Genomic DNA, 24941 nt, shown 5'->3' with positions numbered 1-24941 from the left:
AACGTAAGGAAATCCACATTAGTTGTCACTGAAACAAGGGTTCTCATTTAAATATTTCCTCTTTATTCCCGTTCTGTCAAAATTTTTAAATCTCCATCACTTTCAATCCCAGGGACAACAGTCTCCAGGAAAAATAAAGAGAATAAAAAGCCTTCATAGGGACAGTCACAAGAAAAAAAAAAGTTCTGACCTCATGGTCCAAAACAGAAAAAAAAAAGTTTTGGCTCTTTAGATAAACTTCAATGATTCTTTAAAAGAATACATACATTGTATTAAGTATGTTTTTTATATTTGCCTGAATCTCACCTTTAAAAAAAACATGTTTAACTAATACAAAATGAAGGCCACTGTCTGCCTTTATACAAAGTGTCAAAGACATTTTTATATGGAACAGGAAGAAATGTCTCCAGCAAGCCAAGAAAACCTGCCTTACCACTATAGCTGCCAAATGCAGAACATGTGTGAATGGTGCATTCTCTACCATTTGAAAAGATTCCGTTTAGAATATGTTTTTTGCTTCACTGCACAGAACTTAATCCAGGAGCATTATGCAAGTTTTTTTTTCGATATCATTGAAAGGTAAACTCCTTTCAAAACTTTCAGTTTTGCATAATTATTGGAAAGCCCCGGCTTTGTTTAGCTCTTAGAAACTTCAGCAATAAGATATTACCACCGTATTAAGCCATCACACAGCTGAATACTTGTGTCACCCTGTACTGACTTTCCAAGGCCAATAGACTGGAAGGGGTGGAGATAGAAATTACTTTACGAATATCATGTCACAGAAGTCTCCAAAAAAATGTAAAAAACCCCAGCAGGTGATTTAACCCACTAACGTCAACCCAAAGCTCCTACATATTGACCAACCAAACTTAACGTTACAGTCCAACTCCATGTTTGATCTCCCCACCTCCCATTGAACCCATCTCTGCAGCCAATTTTAGAAAATATACAGAATGCATACTTTAATTTTAGAAATAATCTAGACGGCCATGTTCAGACTGCTATCACTCTCTATTTTCACTAGCATCAGCAGTCCTTACTGCTGCACAGAAGTGTGAATGTGTTGTAAAGTGTAAATGAGTTTCTGTGCAGCAGTACACTGAGCCCAGGCTTTATGATGATGCTGTTCCCAGGAGTCGTGTCATTCAAAGAATGAGCTCAGTGGAAGTAGTTAAACAACGATGGGTGTCAATCAAACTAAAAGTTGCCAAACAATGACCATGCAATTAGGAAGCAGAAAGCAGTTCTGAAGTATAAAGAGGCTAAGTACTGCATTAAAAATGTTTTTTAAATCTTTTTAAACAGGAGGCCAGAAGAAATTAATTAATAAAAATGAAAGTGGTGTTTGGCCTTAAAGCCCAACACCAGGCATCTAAAAATATATCCCTTGCAGTGGGGCTGCACCCACACTGCTAGGGTTAATTGCTTCTTTAGGTCTAGGGGAGCAAAAAAAAATGGACTTACTGATCCTCCACTTCTCCCCACAGCTAGACTGGTCCCAACAGCCTCTTTTCCCCCACACTCTAGCGGTCTAGGATAGTGGCATAAAAGACCAAAGCAGACTCCATAGGCTTGCATTGGACATGAGGACACTGAGGGACAGTCCACTGGCAGAGTATTTAAATCAAGAAAAAACAATCAGCGCTCACATATATCATACAAATTATTGCAAGCTGAACACCTAAAGGAGCAATACAAAAAACACCTTAATAACACATCAAATTATACAAATGGTGCAGCGCAAAATACAAAAGTCCACACGTATTGGTCATATATGACAACAGAAGAGCATGTAGAGAGGAGACACCACGTGGGAAGACAGCTGATTGCTTGTATGTGACCCTCCTTCCACCAGTAGGAATAAACTCTTACCAGCTCTGATGGACCTCTGAATTCTCAGATGGTCAAATGCGCAGGTTCACACTTAAGGTGTGCAGGAGCCTTAATTTCCACATACGGATGGGGCAATTGTCAAAATCGCTTGATCAGATGCAGCCGACTCCAGAAAAAAGCCCAACAAATTCACTCCATATATGAATAGGCAGGTATATATAAGCAGGAGAAATCCAGGAAAAACTTTACTGCAGTGGGTCGGCTGACATCTGTTGTTCCACTGTCGGGTGTTCAGCTCTGTGACCCATAGCTGCAGAGTGCACAGAGCTGAGCACCCGACAGTGGAACAACAGATGCCAGCCGACCCACTGCAGTAAAGTTTTTCCTGGATTTCTCCTGCTTATATATACCTGCCTATTCATATCTGGAGTGAGTCAGAGTCAGCAAGAGAAACTATTAAAAGTGGGTTCTCTTGCTTAAAGAAGAAGATGTGACAGGAAATTAATATGCTACAGTACAAGTTTAATTGATATGCTACAGTACACATTTGTGCAGGAGGAGAGGAGTTCTGAGAACATCACCTTTACACGGTCAAGGGTGATGTCCTCATCATTACACGGTCATTGATGAGGAAGTTCTGGAAGCAATAGTCTGCAGCAGTTACACAGAGGAGGAGCAATGGTCTGCATGGTAATGCAGGAAAAATACTGTAGCTGTTACACATCATTCCTTCATGCTCAAATTATGTGCTAATCTATAAAAATCTATAAATATGATGGCAAAGTGATTTATCACATGGGCATCCAATACCCCTTTCCCCAACCCAGTTATACCCCTCAATAAACAAAAACAAAAACACAGAAAATCACTTTTCATTGACTCTGCAAGTTATATATAGGAGTCTGGCAGCGGGATGATATGGTGGATGTTTGTTACTAGTGGTAACTACACCGCTACATTTATCAGAGGCAGATACAACCATGAAGATAATATGCACAGTATAGTTCTAGCAGTAATTTTATCCTGACCAACCAAGCCATACATTTCCCATTAAAAAAATACCCAGTATATAACAAAGACAAAACTATGCAGTATAAATGTAGTTAAAGTAGTTCTAAGGTAATTGGCTACATAAGCAAGGGGTGAGCAGGCCAGACCCAAACTTTATTAAAAGTCTACACTGAGGTAAATCATCAGTGACGTGAGGAACTGCAACATCAGAAGATTTACCTGCTCTGTAGGATGTTGATTGTCACAAGTTTATCAGTGGTTTTAACCTTGCCGTCATTAAATGTTGCTTTAATAGGCTATGCCCTTGAGTAGAAGTTGAGTCAGTCTAATGTCTGTCCAACACTCATGGTAAGAACAGGTCTTTTTGGATAGATCAAGTTACTGCGTATGCACAGTTTGGCTGTCCCTGGCACTGGTTAGAGCCTTCAAATAAAGCTGTGTTGTCCTTTCCAACTTAATCTAAGTGTTTGTTTTTTGGAAAAAGTTACAGGTTAAGATAGTTGTGGTTCTAACAATTTGCTCCTCAACAGTCAAGATAAGAATCTGCCATTTGTAAAGCCCTACTGGTGTTGGAAAAACAGTAAGTGTCAGAAATAAAAGTGTATTTACTTTCCCAATGCTCTAATTCAGATTTATACCCCTAACATACCTCTAAATAAATTACCATTTTAATGTGGAGGTTGAAATCTAACACTGAGATCGTGGCAAAATGTAATAGTTCTGAGCACCAATGCTTTGATACAAAAGATCCTTTGCGGCAGGAGGCCCGCAATATGATCAAATGCATTAACTTTCTAGTTGTAAAAATCTACTACCCACCTCTTTTTTAATTTTGTTCTCAACAGCCTGTATCCGGTGATCCATTTCTTCTTCTAGCTCACTTAACTGCATTGCTGCTTTGTCCTGTGCCCTGCAATTATACAGATATGAAGGGTCAGCCAGGAAAACACTGTGTAATCATTAAGCTTTTCAGCAATTATGCATGTAGAGTCATTATTTTGGTGATTTTGTGGCATAATGTTCCTATATGTACTCAGCTGTCCATGTTCTAAATCTTACAGTACAAAGCAATGCTTATGTCATGTACATTGGAAAAAAAAAACAGATTGCTTATTAAAAGAGATCATAGCCACAGAAAGCCTAAAGGTATGTAATAAATCACTACTTTCTAATAAGTTAAAGTGTTACTAAACCCACAACAGTACAATCAGTGTGTATATGCAGTAAAGCATGCTTGTTATACTCCCTGTGGAGCCTAAGGGGTTAATCCACTGCATTGTGTAAAAAGACTGTTTGATCCTGTCTTCTCTGATCCCCCCCTTCACTGACAGTCTACAAGCCATCTCCTCATATAACAGAGCCTTGGGGGCAAGCTGCACATGCTCAGTTTGGTGTGTATTGCTATGGAGTTTTATTCTTTTTTTTGCTTGGGTGAGTGCATGTGATCAGCGATGTGTAAACAGAGGCTCATGGGTCCTGCAGCCTCATAGGACAGTCAAGGGAGAATTAAAGCTCCTCCTAAAAGCTTTAACCAGACACTGATAGAAGTCACAAGACTGCTCTAACAGCGGAAGATAAAAGTTATTTAGCAGTTTATATTTACTAAAATAAGTGCATTTCACTTTCACTGTTCTGTGTACTGTGGGAGACAAGATATATGGAATGCAGGGTCCTGGGTTTAGTACCACTTTAACTAAATTCCACTGAGTATAAACTCAGTGTGGGTTTATTCTGTAGCTAAGACTCAGTGGAGATCAGTGGCGGCTGGTGATCCATTTTTTTTGGGGGGAGCAAAGAATGCCTGAACCAGTTAGGACCCCCACCTCGACGACCCCCCCCCCCCCCCCCCCCCCCCGCTGATCACTCACTCGCCCTCAATAGGGCCTACAGATAGTTGGATAAATAGACAGAGAAATTAGATAAATGGACACGTGGACAGATAGACACTGGGTGGGGGGATGGAAGGGTGGATGGATAGATACTGGATGGGAGGGAGGGATGGGTGGATGGATAGATACTGGGTGGGAGGGAGGGATGGATGGATAGACACTGGGTGGGAGGGATGGATGGATAGGTAAAAAAATACTGGAGGGAGGGATGGATGGATACTTGGTGGGAGGGGATGGATGGATGGACACTGAGTGGGATGGATGGATGGACACTGAGCGGGATGGATGGATGAACACTGAGCGGGATGGATGGATGGACACTGAGTGGGATGGATGGATGGACAGTGAGTGGGATGGATGGATGGACACTGAGTGGGATGGATAGATGGACACTGAGTGAGTGGGATGGATGGATGGACAGTGAGTGGGATGGATGGATGGACAGTGAGTGGGAGGGATGGATGGATGGACAGTGAGTGGGATGGATGGATGGACACTGAGTGGGATGGATAGATGGACACTGAGTGAGTGGGATGGATAGATGGACAGTGAGTGGGATGGATGGATGGACAGTGAGTGGGAGGCATGGATGGATGGACAGTGAGTGGGAGGGATGGATGGACAGTGAGTGGGATGGATGGATGGACAGTGAGTGAGTGGGATGGATGGATATTGAGTGGGATGGATGGACAGTGAGTGGGATGGATGGACAGTGAGTGAGTGGGATGGATGGACAGTGAGTGAGTGGGATGGATGGACAGTGAGTGAGACGGGTGGATGGACAGTGAGTAGCATGGATGGACAGTGAGTGGCATGGATGGACAGTGAGTGAGTGGGATGGATGGATGGACAGTGAGTGGGATGGATGGACAATGAGTTAGTGGGATGGATGGACAGTGGGATGGATGGATGGACAATGAGTGAGTGGGATGGATGGACAGTGGGTGGGATGGATGGACAGTGGGTGGGATGAATGGATAATGAGTGAGTGGGATGGATGGACAGTGAGTGAGTAGGGTGGATGGACAGTGAGTGGGATGGATGGACAGTGAGTGAGTGGGATGGATGGACAGTGAGTGGGTGGGATGGATGGACAGTGGGTGGGATGGATGGACAGTGGGTGGGATGGATGGACAGTGAGTGGGATGGATGGATAGTGAGTGGGATGGATGGATAGTGAGTGGGATGGATGGACAATGAGTGGGTGGGATGGATGGACAGTGGGTGGGATGGATGGATAGTGAGTGAGTGAGTGGGATGGAGGGATGGACGGACAGTGAGTGAGTGGGATGGATGGATGGACAGTGAGTGAGTGAGATGGATGGATGGACGGACAGTGAGTGGGATGGATGGATGGATGGACAGACAGTGAGTGAGTGGGATGGATGGATGGACAGTGAGTGAGTGAGATGGATGGATGGACAGTGAGTGAGTGAGATGGATGGATGGACAGTGAGTGGGATGGATGGACAGTGGGATGGATGGATGGACAATCAGTGAGTCGGATGGATGGACAGTGGGTGGGATGGATGGACAGTGGGTGGGATGGATGTATAGTGAGTGAGTGGGATGGATGGACAGTGAGTGAGTGGGGTGGATGGACAGTGAGTGGGATGGATGGACAGTGAGTGAGTGGGATGGATGGACAGTGAGTGGGATGGATGGATGGACAGTGAGTGAGATGGATGGATGGACAGTGAGTGAGTGAGATGGATGTATGGACAGTGAGCGGGATGGATGGACAGTGGGATGGATGGATGGACAATGAGTGAGTGGGATGGATGGACAGTGGGTGGAATGGATGGACAGTGGGTGGGATGGATGGACAGTGGGTGGGATGGATGTATAGTGAGTGAGTGAGATGGATGGACAGTGAGTGAGTGGGGTGGATGGACAGTGAGTGGGATGGATGGACAGTGAGTGAGTGGGATGGATGGACAGTGAGTGGGATGGATGGATGGACAGTGAGTGAGATGGATGGATGGACAGTGAGCGGGATGGATGGACAGTGGGATGGATGGATGGACAATGAGTGAGTGGGATGGATGGACAGTGGGTGGAATGGATGGACAGTGGGTGGGATGGATGGACAGTGGGTGGGATAGATGTATAGTGAGTGAGTGAGATGGATGGACAGTGAGTGAGTGGGGTGGATGGACAGTGAGTGGGATGGATGGACAGTGAGTGAGTGGGATGGATGGACAGTGAGTGGGATAGATGGATGGACAGTGAGTGAGATGGATGGATGGACAGTGAGTGAGATGGATGGATGGATGGACACACACATATCAGTGATGAGGACTTACATGTCTGTTAATGAGGCTCTGTCCTGAGCAGGAATCCATGGCTAGTGACAGGCAGCTGTGACTCCTCCTCTGCCCCATACACTGGCTGTGATCTTATCTCGGTGTGTAGTCAGTCACACAAGGCTGCTCTCCTTATATATACAGGATGGGCTGTGTGTATAACAAGAGCCTTCACTGACACTGCCAAACCGAGACACAGCAACACCAGTGGAGATAATGGAAGCACTGACCATCAGCACTTGTTAAACACACAGCCCATGTGAAGCCTCCCCCTCCATCCATCCTGTAGAAATAAGGAGACCAGCCTTGTGTGATCGTCAATGATTCTAATATCTCCACTGGCTGTGTCTCGGTTTGGCAGTGTCAGTGGAATTATTCTGCTTTGCCCCCCTCCTATGGATTTCCTACTAGGTGCTTGTTGTTTTGTCTCTGACAGAGACAAGTGAAGGAATCCACTCCTCCGCTCGGGCGCACTGGTCTGACACAGGGGAAATCCGGAAGTGACATACTAACTAGTCTGTCACTCAAAGCACACAGCCATAGTAATCCTATGGGCGCCGGGCGGATGCAGATCGGCACTTTTCATTGCGCCTACATCTTGTGATTGCATTGAGGTGGCGCTTCTCATAGTGCACTGTGTCCGGCGCTCGAACACAGTGCACTTAAGCACTTTTTTTCATTTATTTTTTCTTTTTTTTTTAAAGGGCCATTTGAAGAAAAAAAAATTTTTTTTTCAATTTTTTTTCATTTTTTTTATTTTTGTGACTCACTTCCTGGAGGGGGTGGGGGGCGCCCGGGCGCTCCTTTTGGACGGGCCGCCACTGGTGTAGATGATTACTAAAAGGCAAATTTGCTGCTCACTTTGCACAAGAATGTGCACGTTGCAGGGAAATTTTCCCTAGATTTTGGTGAATATGGTGATGTTCTGATGATTTCCATTACCAATCATGCACAAGCAAAAATGTGTTTGTTTTTATTAACTTTACATTTGACTGGGTATTTTCTTTGCAAAGTGAGATTGCACTGCATTCACTAATCTCTGGGGAAAATTGCACTGTAAACTGCAACCTACCTTGCATAGTTAGCAGCCCATTTGCCTTTGGTAAATGTATCCCCGCTATTCTAATCTATTAAAATGACTTGACATAGCATTAGGCTCAATGGTATAGCAATGCAGTAGCTACTGGAAAAACATAAATATTTCCCTCTTATCTATTGGCAGAGTCAAAACACTTAGGGGTTGATTTACTTTAAAGTAGACTGTGCACTTTGCAAAGTGCAATTGCACTCTGCAAGTGCAGTTGCTCCAGAGCTTAGTAAATAAGGTAAGGCTTCAACTTAAAGGATACCCAATCACGTGCAAGGAAAGTTTTAAAAAAAATGCAGCAGAGCTCTTCCTCATTTACTAAGCTCTGGAGCAACTGCTCTTGCAGAGTGCAACTGCACTTTGCAAAGTGCACAGTCTATTTGCCTTTAGTAAATCAACCTCTATTTTTAGGAAAGAAAGTCGGGATTTTCTAAGCCTGGATTTTCGAATCATTTTGGCATGTTGCTATAACTCCGGTAAATACAGCCTTCACCTTTTAAATCTTATACTCATCTTGAATTTTTTTTTAAATAAGCTGCTTTACAGTATCTTCTTTTAGCAATATCCCCTTTCAATGCAGGAAACTGAAATTGTAGCACACTGTGCTACATGAATCAAGACAAGCAGACACTTTTACTCATGCATTAAAACATACGCATTGCGATTTTCGTAATGTGTTGTGATGCGCTAGTGTACATTTATAACCTTGTTTGCCTTGATTTACCTTACAGTGAATTGCGTTTCTGCACGTTTGTAGGCATTTGCATGCATTTGAACGTATTGTGTTGCCCTGAGAAAAGTAGTGAATGCTATACTTTCTTTCGGCACTGGGCAAATGCAATGCGCTGTCCGGTGTAAACTGCATTCATTGGAAACCCTAAGCATCTGGTGTGAATGAACCCTAAAGGTCTCCACTATCAACTAAACCATAGGCATCCACATCTGCCAATAACACCATGTAACCAAATTAAAAGCAATATAAAGTCTATCACAGCAGTGTCAAGGTGGGTAAACTTCACCACCAAGGAAATGAAAAGGAAAAACATAAGGGGTGTTCAAGGATGACCAGCCGGTATAATGACATACACCAAATCAATATTAAAAACACATAATTTATTTATCCAGCATGATAAAACGCATGTAATAGACACACATTTTTCGCATTATATATCATAAATATTAACCCCCCTGACGGTCTTCCCGAGTCTGGCTCGGGGTGGAATTTTTGTACCATTAGCGGTAACCCCGAGCCAGACTCAGGACTGCATCGCTGGATCCAGGAGGAGGTTTACTTACCTTCTCCCTCGGATCCAGCGTTGTCTCCCCGCTGTACGAGCGAGCCGTGTCTCGCTCGATCTATCACGGAAGCCGATCTTCGTTCCCTGCAAGCATTGCGACGCACGGGGACGGAGATCGGCGCCAAATTCAAAAAAGTGAAACACACAGTATAAATACAGTATAATGTAATCTTACAGGATACATTGCTGTATGTAAATATTTCACGTCCCCTTTGTCCCTAGTGGTCTGCCCAGTGTCCTGCATGCAGTTTTATATTATAAAAACTGTTCTTTATGCCTGGAAACTGGAGATTGTCCATAGCAACCAAAACTGTCTCTTTACATCAAAAATGGTTTTAGACCAGCTAGAAAATAGCGATAATAAATTGGAATCGCTCGCAGAATTGAGTGATAGCGATTTGTGGGGAGATCCGTCATCAAATATTGAAAAGTAATGACAGTGACAATTCTGCAACTGAGCAAATTTCAGTGTTTTTGATTTGATTACATTATTGAATAATTTTTATTATTGTTATATTATTATTTGGTACAATTATTTATAGTTATTTATTATATTATAATTTATGATTTCATTTTTCAAACTTTATTATACCCGGGATGTCTGCTAGACTCTGGTTTGGACAGATTTAAGAGAGTTATTCCTAACAATTACAGGACTACAATATAAAATGCCAAATTTTCATGCAAAATAATTTTACCGCTTTTAGCACCTAAAATACGAAATAATCGTACCGCCAGGGAGGTTAAAAGAGATATATAATCTTACATAGTAGCCACCGTCACTAATTAGAGTCAACGCATTTTGCAGTAGTGTCACTTCTTCAGGACTTAATCAAACATGTGACACTTTACATATAAATCTCAAATAAAATAACACACACAAAGGTAGCAATGTTCACATCATCCCAAACTGTGGGGAGGCAAATCAGAGAACAATCTACGAGGAAGAGGGCCAGAAGACTGGACCCATATGTCAGCCATATGTTCATAACATGAATGGATGCCCAACAGATGGATCTGCCTCAAGTGCCCTGTCCATAATGCCACACAGAGCCTGCTCCAGCAGGAACACAATAGGGATTGTGTCATTGATGCATGCATTGTCACGGCTCACCATCCTTGTGGCCTCCTCAAATGGTGACAGTACAGTGCATGCAGCCTTTATGAGCAGCCATTGGCTTGGGGAAAAAAAGCTGAGCCGGCCTGAGACTGTTTTTGTATCATACTCACGCAGGTACTCATTGACGGCCCTCTGCTGCATGTGCAGCCACTGCAGCATTGCCAAAGTCAAATTCCAATTGGTGGGTGTCACAAATCAAGCAGTTTATGGGCAGATGGAAATCCCGCCGAATTACAGCCAACCGAGCACTGGCTGTGTATGACCGCCTAAAATGGCTACACACTCTTCTGGCCTGCTTTAGTAGATCTTCCATCCCTGGGTATCCATTTAGGAAACGCTGCACCACCAAATTGAGGACATGTGCCAGGCATGGCACATGTGTCAGCTTTGCCTGTCTAAGGGCGGACAGGAGGTTTGTGCCATTATCACACACCACCATTCCTGGCTCCAGCTGGCGTGGCATGGACCACCTCTGAGCCTGTCCCTGCAGAGCTGCAAGAATCTCTGCTCCGGTGTGGTTCCTGGCCCTAGACCCACCATCTGAAGCACTGCATGGCACCTTTTAGCATGACTCATTGACTAGCCCTTGGAATGCTTAGGGGGTACTTGAGGTTCATAGGACAATTCAGCAGAGCAAGGCATGGAGGAGGAGGAGGAGGAGGCGGAGGAGGAGGGGGTAGAGCTGCTATCTTCGCCAGCATAGGCGTGCGCAGTCTATTGCATTAGGGTGTGCACCTCAAACCCAAGCTCAAACACACGTGCATCTGTGTGTGTATATCTATATATATGCACACCCACATTTATATATAAATGTAAACAAACATAATTTTTATTTTTAAAAGTGCACTTGCAAAGTGGATTTACCTTTAGTAAATAACCCAGCTATAGAAAAATAATTTTTACAGTGTGGGGCGGGATTAAGAGCAATGAGCCATGATTGGATACAGTCATCGTGACAAAATCCAATCATGGCTCTGAAAGTGCTCTGTGCCCTCATTGGGCAAAGCTTTCATTGCTTCAGCCAAATCGGGGCTTTCAATGCACTGTGCAGCGGCATAGTGCATTGTGGTCATTTGGCAGGCGAAACAAACAGAACAGAGAACTTCCAAACAGCCAATGTTCGCCCATCCTTAGTAATGATACAATACAGTGAAAAAAAATACCACAAGTATTGGTGTAATATAAAGCAGATCATACAGAAAATACCAAAGATTAACAAATTTAAGATAAAATGTGGACAGATACCTTTTCACTGCAATAGCCAAGTTTTCCATTTCTGTGCTCTGGAGTCTGATCTCCCGGACAAAATTTCTGATGACATGTTCATACTGCTGGATTAATAATGGTTCCACTATGGTGATGTTCTGGTACAGTATACTTGCTTGTTCTTTTCTAAAAAATAAAAAGGAAAAACAAATAAAAGGGTTCTATGCTCCATATTTATATTCGGATGCACATGTTCATAATTATGCGGGGACATTTTAATAACCAAGTGTCCAAAATTCAAATCTAGTCCCGTAGTTACAAGTTCTGCATGATTAGCTGTTCTGTTTAGCATTTTTACTAGAACAGGGTGCAGCCTATTTAAAAGAGCAGGGGCTCAGAAGTGTACACCTCACTTTTTCTTTAAATATTCAAATTCGAAGGTCCTTTCTTTTTCGCTCTCTCGGTGCATATGGACATGAGGTACACCCTGAACCCTGTGTGAGGCTAGGGACGTGAACAAATAGCTAACATACTGATACACTGCACTGTCTTACTCTCCTTGTCCTTGCATTTAAAAAGGAGAAATCTGTGACAGTTTAACAAATGTGATCTCTGGACCAATTTCACTCAAAAGTAAAAAAATGTAAGCCATACTCCAAAGCTTAGTTCTTTTTTCTGTGTTTAATTTGTCAAAAAAAAAATCAAACTGCATGCATTGATGTCTACACTCGAAACCAACCTTCCTTGACATGTTTCATCGCTGCTTACTCACAATGATAGGGAAGTCCCTATCCTTGTGGACATCCCTTATCCTTGAGAGCAAGCAAACAGTGGTGAAATGCATCAAGGAAGATTGGTTTCGGGAGACATCAATGTATGCAGTCTAGTCTTTTTTTGGTAAATTAAACACAGAAAAAATAGCTAAGCTTTTGAGTTCAGCCTATATTTCTTACTTTTGAATGAGAGTGGTGACGGCTGTGGTAGCTAGTTCCCTGGTTGTTCATTTGGGATGAAAGGAGCAAGTCTGGAGGCATGGGTTTGGGTATGTTCTTGCTCTGGACTAATTCTTACATATTATATATTGAGTAATGCCCCATACACACTCAGATTTCCTGCTGATTTTTGTCTTCAAATTTACCAAAACCATGTAGTACAAGGGCCTGCCTGATTGCATACACATTGAAACTCCTAAGGTCTGACCTCATATATGGTTTTGGTAAATCTGAAGGAAAAAATCAGTAGAAGAGAGGCTAACATCCACGAAGCGGGATGACAAAGTTTTAACATTTAATAACTTTATGGAAAGACAATAGATTTGTTATGTGTTTTTTTTGGGTTTTGTTTTTTATTGTACAACTAAATACGGTGATATTTACTATAGATTGTCTTAGGATTTTTTCTAAATAGATTTAAGCACCTTAAAAAACCCAGTAAACCAGTATCTGCCATCTGAAGTGGTACATTGCTTTACAAACTATTTATCTCCCTGCAATTCACCAATGGCCATTTGTTGAGTTAATAGTTATTAGATTTATCAGAGAAAGTACATTATTCAAAATTGATGCTGTTTTGTCAGTTTATTTTTGTACAGGATCATGACTTATTTTTGAATAATCCCAGAGCTCAATACTAACATTCAGGAAAATAACCAATTTTGCTGGGAAGAACAGAAAATCTCTATTAGCCACATCAACAGTCTAAAAACATCCCTTTATGACTACTTTGTTACTTCTCATAAATTGTTCCACATTCAGAGCTCACTCATAAATCCTTACGTATTATGCACTGTTCAGTTAGCAAAAGGGAATGTTCACTGTGCTTAGTAAAAAACACAAAGATGTTCAAAAACGTCTTGGTATGTTGACGCCTTAAGAGTTTCCTTCACTGGAACTAAGGGGCCATGCCCAACCCCTCAAAGACAACCCCACACCATAATCCCCCCTCCACCAAATGATTTTAAGGGGTGGTCCAATACTTTTGGCAATATAGTGTAGAGGAGTGAGTTTGGGGTGGAGGAACTTGACTGGCCTGCACAACCCAATTTAACACCTTTGGGATGAATTAGAGCGGAGACTGCGAGCCAGGCCTTCTCATCCAACACCAGTGCCTGACCTCACAAATGCACTTCTGGAAGAATGGTCAAACATTCCTATAGACACACTCCTAAACCTTGTGGATAGCCTTCCCAGAAGAGTTGAGACTGTTATGGCTGCAAAGGGTGGGGCAACTAAATATTGAACTCTACGGACTAAGACTGGGATGCCATTATAATTCAGGTGTGTGTAAAGGCAGGCGTCCCAATGCTTTTGACAATATAGTTACATTGGTCCAGCCTGGGCCAATGTACACTATGTAAAAAATGTACCTCTATTATTCTCAGCTTCCTTCAAATCTCTGAGTTCCTGTTAAAGAATAGCTATGTTAGTTCTCCATGGTCCCACTCTATGTAGGAAGGTAGCCACCCTCTCTCGCTCACTCCCAAAATGGACTATGGGATGTGTAGTGTGCATAGAGCAGTACACGTGACTGCAACTAACCTGCACTGCTCAGTCCAAACAAACTGATATGTGAGGAGAGGTTCAGGAGCTCACGGAGGATGTTACAAGGAGTATAAAAAGACAATTTCATGAAAAATAGATTACAGAGCCATTAACTAATGGTTGTGTATGGATATTTTTTTTTGTCATTTTAAGACACAAAAGATTTAACCACTTCCCAATCGACGCACACCGATGTACGCCGGCAGAATGGCACAGACAGGCAAATGGGCGTACCTGTACATCCCTTTAAATTTGCCACCGTGCCATCGTGTGCACGTGCTGGTCGGGCCCTCTGTTAGTCGGATTGCGGGTCCCGCAGACTCGATCGCGCGGGGATACCCGCGACCGTCTCACAGGGAGGAAGAACGTGGAGTGACAGTGTCACTGATCTCTGCTCTCTGTCATCGGGAGCAGAGATCAGTGATGTGTCACACACAGCCACGCCCCCACAGTTAGAAACACACCCCAGGACACACTTAACCCCTACACTGCCACCTAGTGGTTAACCCCATTCACTGCCAGTGTCATTTACACAGGTATCAGTGCGTTTGTATAGCACTGATTGCTGTATAAATGACAATGGTCCCAAAAATGTGTCAAAAATGTCCAATGTGTCCGCCATAATGTCGCAGTCATGATAAAAATCGCTGATCACCAGCATTACTAGTAAAAAAAAATTACTAATAAAAATGCCATAAAACTATCCCCTTTTTTGTAAACGCTATAACTTTTACGCAAACCAATCACTAAACGCTTATTGTGATTTTTTTTACCAAAATTATGTAGAATAATACGTATCGACCTAAACTGAGGAAAAAATATTTTTTTATATATTTTTGGGGAATATTTATTATAGCAAAATGTAAAAAATAATGATTTTTTTTTCAAAATTTACGCTCTTTTTTTGTTTAAAGCACAAAAAAATAAAAAGCGCAGAGGTGATCAAATATCACCAAAAGAAAGCTCTATTTGTGGGGAAAAAAGGATGTCAATTTTGTTTGGGAGCCACATCGCATGACCGTGCAATTGTCAGTTAAAGCAAGGCTGTGGAGAATCGCAAAAAGTGGTCTGGTCTTTAGCCAGCAAAATGGTCCGGGGCTTAAGTGGTTAAGGTCATTGATTACAGGTCTTCAACAAATCTCTTCATTTTTTTCTAAGCATAGAAACAATGGATACTAAATGTAGTTGTCTTATCATTTACAAGCTAGGTAAAGCAGACAAGTAAATTTGGTTAGGCCAATTATTGCGTCCATTCATTCTTTAGTTACCTGTTGCCGTCCTCAAACAGCTCTCTAGTTTCAGTGTAATCTGCCTCTGTAATTAGAACTTGGTCTTCACTAGTATGCAGTTAAAAGTAATTTTCTATAATCCTGTGCAAAACCTCTCATGCTGGCAAATATAAACAGCCATATATGGATTGAAATTTGGCTGGTTCAGCAATGGTCGGTCAAATTTCGATCCATGTATGGGCAGGCTGGATCTTGTCTATTCTATTGGATTTTTCCCAATCAGTGTCTCTGGCTATAACCAGCAGCACTGATCATTGTATTCTGACGGCAAGGAAGGCTCCCCCCATCAACACCAAATATGTGGAAGGGGAGATCTAATCTTTTTTTTTTTTCAATCAGCGAGTTTATATTTTTTATGCTTTTCCTATGTAATATTACATCTCTCTAAATTCAGAAGTTTATGTACTTATATTACAGGCAAAAGTTGAAGATATTTAAATATATAAAACCTTTAGTTTAGATAAATATGTTTTGTAAATATATCATATAATATAACTGAGACAATTGCTGAAGGAGTGAAGATTTGCAGGGTAGGAAGACTTCATTCCTTTACTATTACTACAGATCATGCAGAAACATTACTTTCCCCTTAAAGTTTTTTTTTTTTACTTTCCCAGTTATCTTCCCTTAAAATCAGGTGCAGCCCGTGCATTGTGGGCACAGGGAGCCGCCCCCTATAACACCTCTGCCTCCCTCCCTAACCATGTGCCCGGCCTCTTTCAGGATGCCAGGCACATGAATTCCTAAGGTGGGGGTGGGCGGGGTGTGTTTTTTGAAGTACCCAATTAGAGCCAGAGGCTCTAATAGGCTTCAAAATAGGGTGGGACGGGGCGCAGAGAGTGTGCGCCCCGATCCCACCCAATTGTGTGACCATATCATTACTCGTTACCAGTTACTCCCCAATCAGGAGGCAGGTCAGTGAGACCCGTTTCCAATTGGCCAAAGAGCCAGCAATCCTATTGGATGTACAAACCGGATACACACTTCAAAATTCACCAACTTTGTGTATCATCACAGCGCTACACACCCCCCTCCCCCAGCTGCTACTTAAATATATGAGTACATAAACCAGAAGGTGAAATGAAAAAAATTATATACATAAATAACACACAAACCACCTTGTAGCACTTAACTTATACCAAAACACTAAAAATTATTGACATTGATTGCAATATTGTGTTTTTCCCAAATCTACATAGATTCGTATGTGCAAAAATAGCAGTAAACTACAGTGCAGTCCAATACAAATGTAGAGCAAAAGTAATCTGTAAGGAAAAATCTAAATTGAAAAACACTTTTCCTTATGTGAAAACTTAGTGTCCATATAGCAAAACATATGCAATAAAAATTATTAACATTGATTGCAATATTGTGTTTTCCCCAAATCTATATAGATTCGCATGTGCAAAACCAGCAATAAACTACGATGCAGTCCAATACAAATGTGAAACAAAAAAAGGTCCATAAGAAAAAGTCTAAAATGAAAAACACTTTTCCTTATGTGAAAACTCAGTGTCCATGTAATGAAAGCCTTCACCACACCCTTGGTGCTCGTGACCCCCCTCGTTGGAGCACTCACCAGCTGTAGCGCTCAGCACTCTCGTGTTGAGCCAGATAAGCGTTTACTATCTTTAATGATGTTGATAGATATTCGGCAATCACTTGGAGTATGATTCCCTTAAGGTATCACTGGAATTTCCTCTCAAAATACCTCAGAGAGAAAGAAAGACTTTCCATAGTGTAACACTGTAAAAATCTTTTAATCTCAATAAAAACCACTCATTATTGCACTCACATGAACAGAACTTGAATGAAAGCACTTCTAAAACACTTCACTTCTCAACAACAGCTCCCTTTCCTCCAAGGCATTGGTGATCACACAAGATACTGGCAGGATTAGCGGCACAACCACTGTCTCTAGCTCTCAATGACTGTTGTTTGGTACCTGACAGTGAAGCATAGAGTTTAAATCCGGCGCCAGAAATCTCGTCCAGACCTCTCTCCTGTGTCACCTCCTCCCTCCGTCTCAGCTGTGCTCCCTAGTATGTCAAAAGATAGTTGCCAGATAGCCACGCCCCCGAAATGTTTCGTCACACGACTTCCTCATGGTATAAGTTAAGCGCTACAAGGTGGTTTGTGTGTTATTTATGTATATATATTTTTTCACTTCACCTTCTGGTTTATGTAATCCTATTGGATGCCAGCGCTGTGGATGAGGAGACACGCTAGAGCCGTACCTGATGCTGCCACTGCCTGGAGGACACAGCCTGCCACATAGTAAGTGCCAGACCTCCCGGGGGGGGGGGGGGCGGTAGCTGACAGTGCCTTGAGCCCCGAAACCGCCTGGAGGGGGGCGGTAGTTCTGGTTTTTTACCACCCCCGCAGAAGAAAAGCCCACGAGCCGCCACTGCTTAAAATGGAATTTTAGCTAGATCACTTCAGACTGGACTCTTTTGCAGGTATAGCTATGTAAAACACCAAAAATGGGTGCCTATACGGTTTAAAATCTATTTAGACCCTGGGGTTGATTTACTAAAACCGGAGAGTGCAAAATCTGGTGCAGCTCTGCATAGAAACCAATCAGCTTCCAGTTTTTTTTTTTTTTGGTCAAAGCTTAATTGAACAAGCTGAAGTTAAAAGTAGATTGGCTACCATGCACAGCTGCACCAGATTTTTTACTCTCCGGTTTTAGAAAATCAACTCCACTGCCTCACCATACTCTGCATAGTTTTAGTTGTCCTATATTCTCAGCACTGCATCGATAATCAGTGAGTCACTAGATGCCAATCTGCTGACAGCCTCAAGGTTCACTGCTGCTGAGGGGGATAGCAACTGTGCTTAGGAAGGACAGATTAGGAAGAGAGAAAAATTAAAGCAGGAAAGGTGACAGGAGAAACTCTGCTGCCAGGAAAACACAAAAGAGTTAAAGTTACAAGGATAGTGTCTTATCATATTTCCATGATATTCTCTTTTCTCCCTTGGTAGCAGCAGCCTGTGAATTTTAACATTGTAAAGCTTCTGTCAACCTTCTCCTCTACCTGAGCCAAGACATACAATCAAGACTGGAAAAGCACACATTTTAAATAAAGAAAGTGACATATAGTTTTTAAAGCCAAGGAGAAGGGGAGAGTTTCCAATTAGGAATTGACCGCTCTGGGCTTCAAAAAAATGGCGGCCTCCAGTAAGAAGAAACAGAAGCAATGCTGGGGGCAATTCACAACACACTAATTTTGGTAGCATAATTAATTGTTATCAAACTGTTATGGTTTAAGTTGTGCTTTGAAGCAACTCTGTTGCCAAACAGAACATTTTGAATAAAAGCTGTTTCTGACTAGAAGGCACTAATTACTTACTTTTCCCATTAACCACTCTGTCAACTGCCAAGCTGCCCCAATTGAAAATTCCTTAGGAGCTAACACTTTCAGCAAGGTCAATCTCCCAGCCACCCGCTGCACTCTGCGGTTTCTCCTGCTGTCCCCCTCACCACTATAGGACAAAGTGTTGGTTTCTGAATATCCTTCAGCTTGGCACTTCTCTTTAATTGACTGGTATTTGATAAATAAATACCAAGTACGGCATATAGTATTAGCAATCTATAAACAGATACTTATAGATAATTGCAGGTGCTTTATCCTCTGCAGATCCATCAGTCCCGTTCCCAGTAGCCTCAGCTGCACAGAATAAATGGACAGGAATAGATCTGTACAGAGCTTCCCGTTCATTCATAACTACAGTTTACTATGACCCAGCTATGAATGAAAAAAAAAACAGTCAGTGATCGGTACAGACAGATTCACTGCAACAGCCAGCTGGAGGAGGGAGGGGGAAATCCAGGAATGCTCAGGGGTGCCCAAGGTGGTAGGAACGGGATAGGGAGGCAATGGGAGCAGCATGTGGAGTAACCAATGCCATCAATTTCTCTCCTGCAGCCACTGAATGTCTGTGGGAGGGAAAGGAGGAGAAGAGGGCATCCAGCAGCTACATGAAGGGATTAGTTCCTCTACATGCCACTGCCCCCTGCCACCATTTTATTCAGGTATACAGGAGGGCAGCACGGGCCCCCTGGAGCATGAAGCTGAGTAGCAATGGGGACCCCTGTACACACACCCCCTGTTCAAGCTGCATTGAAAATCAATGGCTTGAAGACTGCAACTGGCCATCATCAAATTTTACTGAACTTGAACAGTTCTACAGTCTAGATGTGTAAAGTTAGTAGAAACATATCCCAACAGACTAAAGATTGTAATTAAAGCAAAAGGTGGTTCAACAAAATATTGACACAAGAGAATGATCCTTTTTCCTACTCAGCGATTCTGTTTTTGATTTTTAATTTCTTTCAAATATTTTTTATTGTTTTTTTTTTTTTCACAAAGCACAGATAATTGCATACATACAATATGAAATACGATAACTGGGCAGTTCCTTGCATTTGCAATCATTGTTGGATAATGAACAGGGTGAGATAAAACTGTTACCATCAGCTTATATTTTGAAAACAAGGTAGTACATAACTTTGTATTGTAATTGCACTCAGCTAAAGATTGTAATATATATTTCAAGTCTAAATAATTACCATATTTATCTGCGTATAACACGCACATCAAGTTTAGGAGGGAAGTTTAAGGAAAAAAACTTTTAGGAGAGAAATTTAAAGAAAAAAAACTTACATTTTAAATGGCCATCAATGCAGCCTTGCACAGTGTCCATCTGCAGCCTTCCTCAGTGTCCATCTGCAGCCTTCCCCAGTGTCCATCTGCAGCCTTCCCCAGTGTCCATCTGCAGCCTTCCCCAAAATTGTAGCATGTTTGGTTTTTAAATTTAGCTCCGCCACCAAGATATTCGGCTCATCCCCACTGTCTCTGAGGGCAAGAGGAGCACCGCCGACATAGACCAAGCCAAGTGTTCTGTGTACTCCTGTACTCGGCTCCGCTCGCAGTCACGCCTCCGCCCGCCCCTTGGCCCGGCTCCCATGATGGACACAACACCGGTCCAATCGTGGGACATAAAGGCTAGGAGGCGAGATTGGGAGTGACTGCAAGTGGAGCCAAGTGGAGCCAAGCCTAGCCGAGTACACAGTACACTCGGCTCGGTCAATGTTGGCGGCGCTCCTCTTGCCCTCACAGACAGCGGGGATTGGCGTATACCCACGATTTTTCCCTGATTTTTAGGGTGAAAAAAGTGTGTGTTATATACTGATAAATACGGTATCTACGAGCACTGGATAGGGAGGTGCCATCTAAACATACTTAAAATGTTTAATTCTTGATGAGTCTGGTGTCTTTGGTCTACCCCTAATTCTATAATGGTCAGGGGGGGCTGAAGAGCATGTGCTTCCCACGTGGATCAGAAGAAGTCAGTTGAGGGCTATTTCAGAAGTGGGTTAGGTTAAACTCCTGGACCTAAGACATCCATTTGTTATCAAAAGAGTGTATTGAGTTGTTTTGGCCTGCTAAGTATTTTTCACAGATGCAGTTTACATTTACAAAAGCTGTTTGGGAAAGCAGTCTAGTTGCATTCCAAAAAGGGCCATTGTTTGCAATGGCTCAGTGTTCGTTCTAGTAATATGTGAAATTAAGGTGAACTCTGATTCCCGAAGTGTCTTATGTCCTTGCATGACCATAGAATGCGGAGTAAGTCGCCTTTTTGTCCACATTGGCACCAGCATACCGAAGGGGTATCTGGGAATATACGGTTAAGTTTGGCTGGTGTCATATTCCAGTTATAGGTTATTTTTATAGTATTCTCCCAGTGAGATTTACAGTGGGAGGAGCTCAGGGTTATATTGAGTGCTTTATTCCATTCTATGAGGGAGTATTCCATTTTTATTATTTTTTCCCATTTAATGGGGAGGTTTAGATGTAGCTTGTTTGATCTTTAATAAAAAAAAAAAATCTGAATTCATGTTGGTGTTATATCTTCCACTTGGATGTTGTAAGTTGCACAGAGTAAATACAGCAGGATAAAACAAAAACTGTGTCTGTCTTCATTTCAGGCTGCACAGCAATAACATGTGATTATTTTAAAGAGGGGGGGGGGTTATTATTTTCTATACCTCACTGCTCTTTGACAAAATTCACTTTAATAAATCATCACCCTTCCAGCCCTTTGTTTCTTAGAAAATTAACAGGTAGGACAAGAGTAACATAATACCAACAATCACCGATTCTCAGGAGTTCCCTCCCTGTTCTGAGCCACAAGTGTTCTCTTCATTTTTTCTGAACACACAACCGCCTTTGCACTGGAGCTTATTGGGGACATGTCTTGGTCTCATAGGGGTAGTGGCCTTCAAAATGCTCTGTTATTTGCATTTACTGCTGCCCACATATCACTTACACGGCTTTATTTTGTCTTCTAACCTTTGCTTCTCATATTTTATACACTGCTTCAAGATATAAGGTTTTTTTTTTCTGGCTCTAAATGCTTAGACCTAATGTGCATGGGCTCCTAATATAACATTGAGCTGCTTCTACAGGCACAATGCTAAACACCCCTAGAAGCAGCATTTTGTTAAGCCAGTGTGCATGGAACCTTGAGGCCCCTTTCACACTGAGGCGCTTTAAAAAAAAAAGTTCTTGAGTTCTTCAGGTGATTTTTATTTTTTTTGAATGAATGCTTTCACACTGCGGCGGTGCGCTGGGAGGGTGTGGAAAAAACACCTGCAGGCAGCATCTTTGGAGCTTGTTTGGTATGCTAAATAAGGCATCTCTAAAACTCTGTGTTTTACTAGCAGTTTAGAAGCGCCTCAGTGTGAAAGTGCCCTAAGACCCCTTTCACGCTGAGTCCAGCGGGGTTGAGCTTGGCCCCTTAGTTCCAGTGAAGGGAACTCTTAAGGCGTCAGCATACCAAGACAATTTCATGCTCCCAACTTTGTGGGAACAGTTTAGGGATGGCCCCTTCCTGTTCCAACATAACTGCGCACCAGTGCACAAAGCAAGGTTCGTAAAGACGAGTTTGGAGTGGAGGAACTTGACTGGCCTTCACAGAGTCCTGACGTCAACCCGATAGAACACCTTTGAGATGAATTAGAGTGGAGACTGGGAGCCGGGCCTTCTTGTCCAACATCAGTACCTGACCTCACAAATGCACTTCTGGAAAAATGGTCAAACATTCCCATAGGCACACTCCTAAACCAAGTGGACAGCCTTCCCGGAAGAGTTGAAGCTGTTATAGCTGCAAAAGGTGGGCCAACTCAATATTTAACCCTACAGACTAAGACTGGGATTTCATTAAAGTTCATGTGTGTAAAGGGAGGCGTCCCAATACTTTTGGTAATAGAGTGTAGCTCATATGCCCTATTATTATTCAGGATTTATATAGCGCCAGCAATTTACGCAGCGCTTTACAATATAAAAAGGAGACAATACAGTTACAATACAATAAAATACAAGAGGATTAAGAGGGCCCTGCTCAGAAGAGCTTACAATCTAATAGGGTGGGGCAGGTGGTACAAAAGGTTATAACTATGGGGCATGAGCTGATGGAAGTGGTAGGAGATTAGTTGGAGACATGATAGGCTTCCCTGAAGAGATGAGTTTTCAGGGATCGCCTGAAGGTAGTAAGAGTAGGGGATAGCCGGACGACCAGTGGAGGTAGCGAGTTCCAGGGGATGGGAGAGGCTCTGGAGAAATCCTGGAGATGAGCATGAGAGGAGGAGACGAGAGAGCTTGAGAGTAGGAGGTCTTGAGAAGAGCGGAGGGGACGATTTGGAGACAAAGAGTGCTGATGTAGCTCGGGGCAGAGTTGTGAATGGCTTTGTATGTTGTGGTTAGTATTTTGAATTGAATTTGCTGGGTGATTGGGAGCCAGTGTAGGGTTTGGAGGAGAGGGTTGGCAGACACTGAGCGGTTGGTAAGGTGGATAAGTCTGGCATCAGCATTCATGATAGACTGAAGAGGCGCTAGCCTATGGAGAGGCAGGCCAATGAGAAGGGAGTTTCAATAGTCAAGGCGAGAGATAACAAGGGAGTGAATGAGGAGCTTTGTGGTTTAATTTATTAAAAAGGGGCGAATTTTAGAGATGTTACGGAGGTGAACTCTACAAACTTTTGACAATGATTGGACTTGGGGCTGAAATGACAAGTCAGAGTCTAGGGTTACACCTAGTACCCTGGCGCGAGGGGAGGGCCTGATGGTTGTATTGTTGATTTTAATGGAAAAGTCATGGAGGGGGGCATGTGCAGGGGGGAATATTAATAGCTCAGTTTTAGAGAGATTTAGTTTAAGGAAGCGGTGTGACATCCATGCTGAGGAGACTGAAGGAGTGAGGTGAGGAGTAGACAGATATATTTGGGTGTCATCAGCTTATAAGTAGTATTGGAAGCCGTGGGCGGTTATCAAGTGACCAAGGGAGGAGGTGTAGATAGAGAAGAGAAGGGGTCCAAGAACAGAGCCTTGGGAGACCCCCACAGAAAGAGGCAATGGAGAGGAGGAGACACTGAAGGAGCGCTGTGATAGATAGGCAGAGAACCAGGATAGAGCAGAATCTTGGAGGCCAATGGAATTTAGTTTTGAGCAGGAGTGGGTGGTCAACACTATCAAAGGCAGCAGAGAGGTCAAGTAGTAGGAGTATGGAGTACTGGCTGTTGGTTTTAGCAGTTAGTAGATCGTTAGGGAGTTTTAGTAAGGCAGATTCCATGGAGTGCTGCGAGCGAAAGCCAGACTGTAATGGGTCAAGAAGGTTATTTTCACTGAGGTAGGAGCTAAGACGGTTGTAGACTAAGCCTTCTAGAAGTTTAGAGGTGAATGGGAGCAATGAGATAGGTCTTAAGTTGTTCAGGTTGGTGGGGTCCAGTGAGGGTTTTTTAAGTATGGGGGTGATCTGCGCATGTTTTAGAGGGGAGGGGAAGGTGCCACTTTGGAGGGAGAGATTGAAGATGTGAGTGAGGGAGCATAGGATAGAATTAGAGGGTGATCTTAATAGTTGTGAGGGAACAGGATCCAAGGGACAATTGGTTAGATGGGCATCTGAGAAAAGTTTTGAAACCTCTTCAGTAGCAGCCAATTCAAAAGAAGAGAGTGTTGAATGTGCTATTAGGCCAGGTATGTTGGGTGGGGAAGATGTACGCACAGTGGAGGTGTCCTCACGAATTGCATCAATCTTGTCTTTGAAGTGATTGGCAATCTCTTGGGCAGTGAGTGAGTTAGTGGGTACATGCAATACAAACAAGGTAGTTTAGTGATATGGCTGGTTTAAAAATGTATGGTTTGCTGATACGAACTTTTTTGTTTTCTTAATTATTATTTTTTTTACAGAAAAATTGTCAATTAACTAAGGGTACTGAACAGGCTCTAGCTTAAAGTGGATGTAAACCCACTCTCATCCTTTCTAAACTACTGCAATATTGGTTATCTAGAAGGATA

At 42.7% G+C, this 24941-nt stretch overlaps 1 protein-coding gene across 1 annotated transcript in view; it reads right to left on the bottom strand.

The window, feature by feature from the left end:
• The window catches only part of RASEF (RAS and EF-hand domain containing), a 139694-nt gene that overhangs the window by 78124 nt on the left and 36629 nt on the right, over positions 1-24941 (bottom strand). Inside the window, exons 2-3 of the mRNA XM_077474875.1 lie at positions 11793-11939; positions 3667-3757 (exon numbers count right to left, since the gene is read on the bottom strand). Coding sequence (XP_077331001.1) covers positions 3667-3757; positions 11793-11939 — 238 coding nt within the window. The remainder of the gene's footprint in view (positions 1-3666; positions 3758-11792; positions 11940-24941) is intronic.

Source organism: Lithobates pipiens, unplaced genomic scaffold, assembly GCF_037356315.1.
Source record: "Lithobates pipiens isolate NorthernLeopardFrog02 unplaced genomic scaffold, aLitPip1_a1.2 Scaffold_13, whole genome shotgun sequence".
In the NCBI taxonomy this organism is placed as follows: Eukaryota; Metazoa; Chordata; class Amphibia; order Anura; family Ranidae; genus Lithobates; species Lithobates pipiens.
Note: the sequence above shows the minus strand (reverse complement) of the source record. Positions and strands in the feature narration are given on the sequence as shown.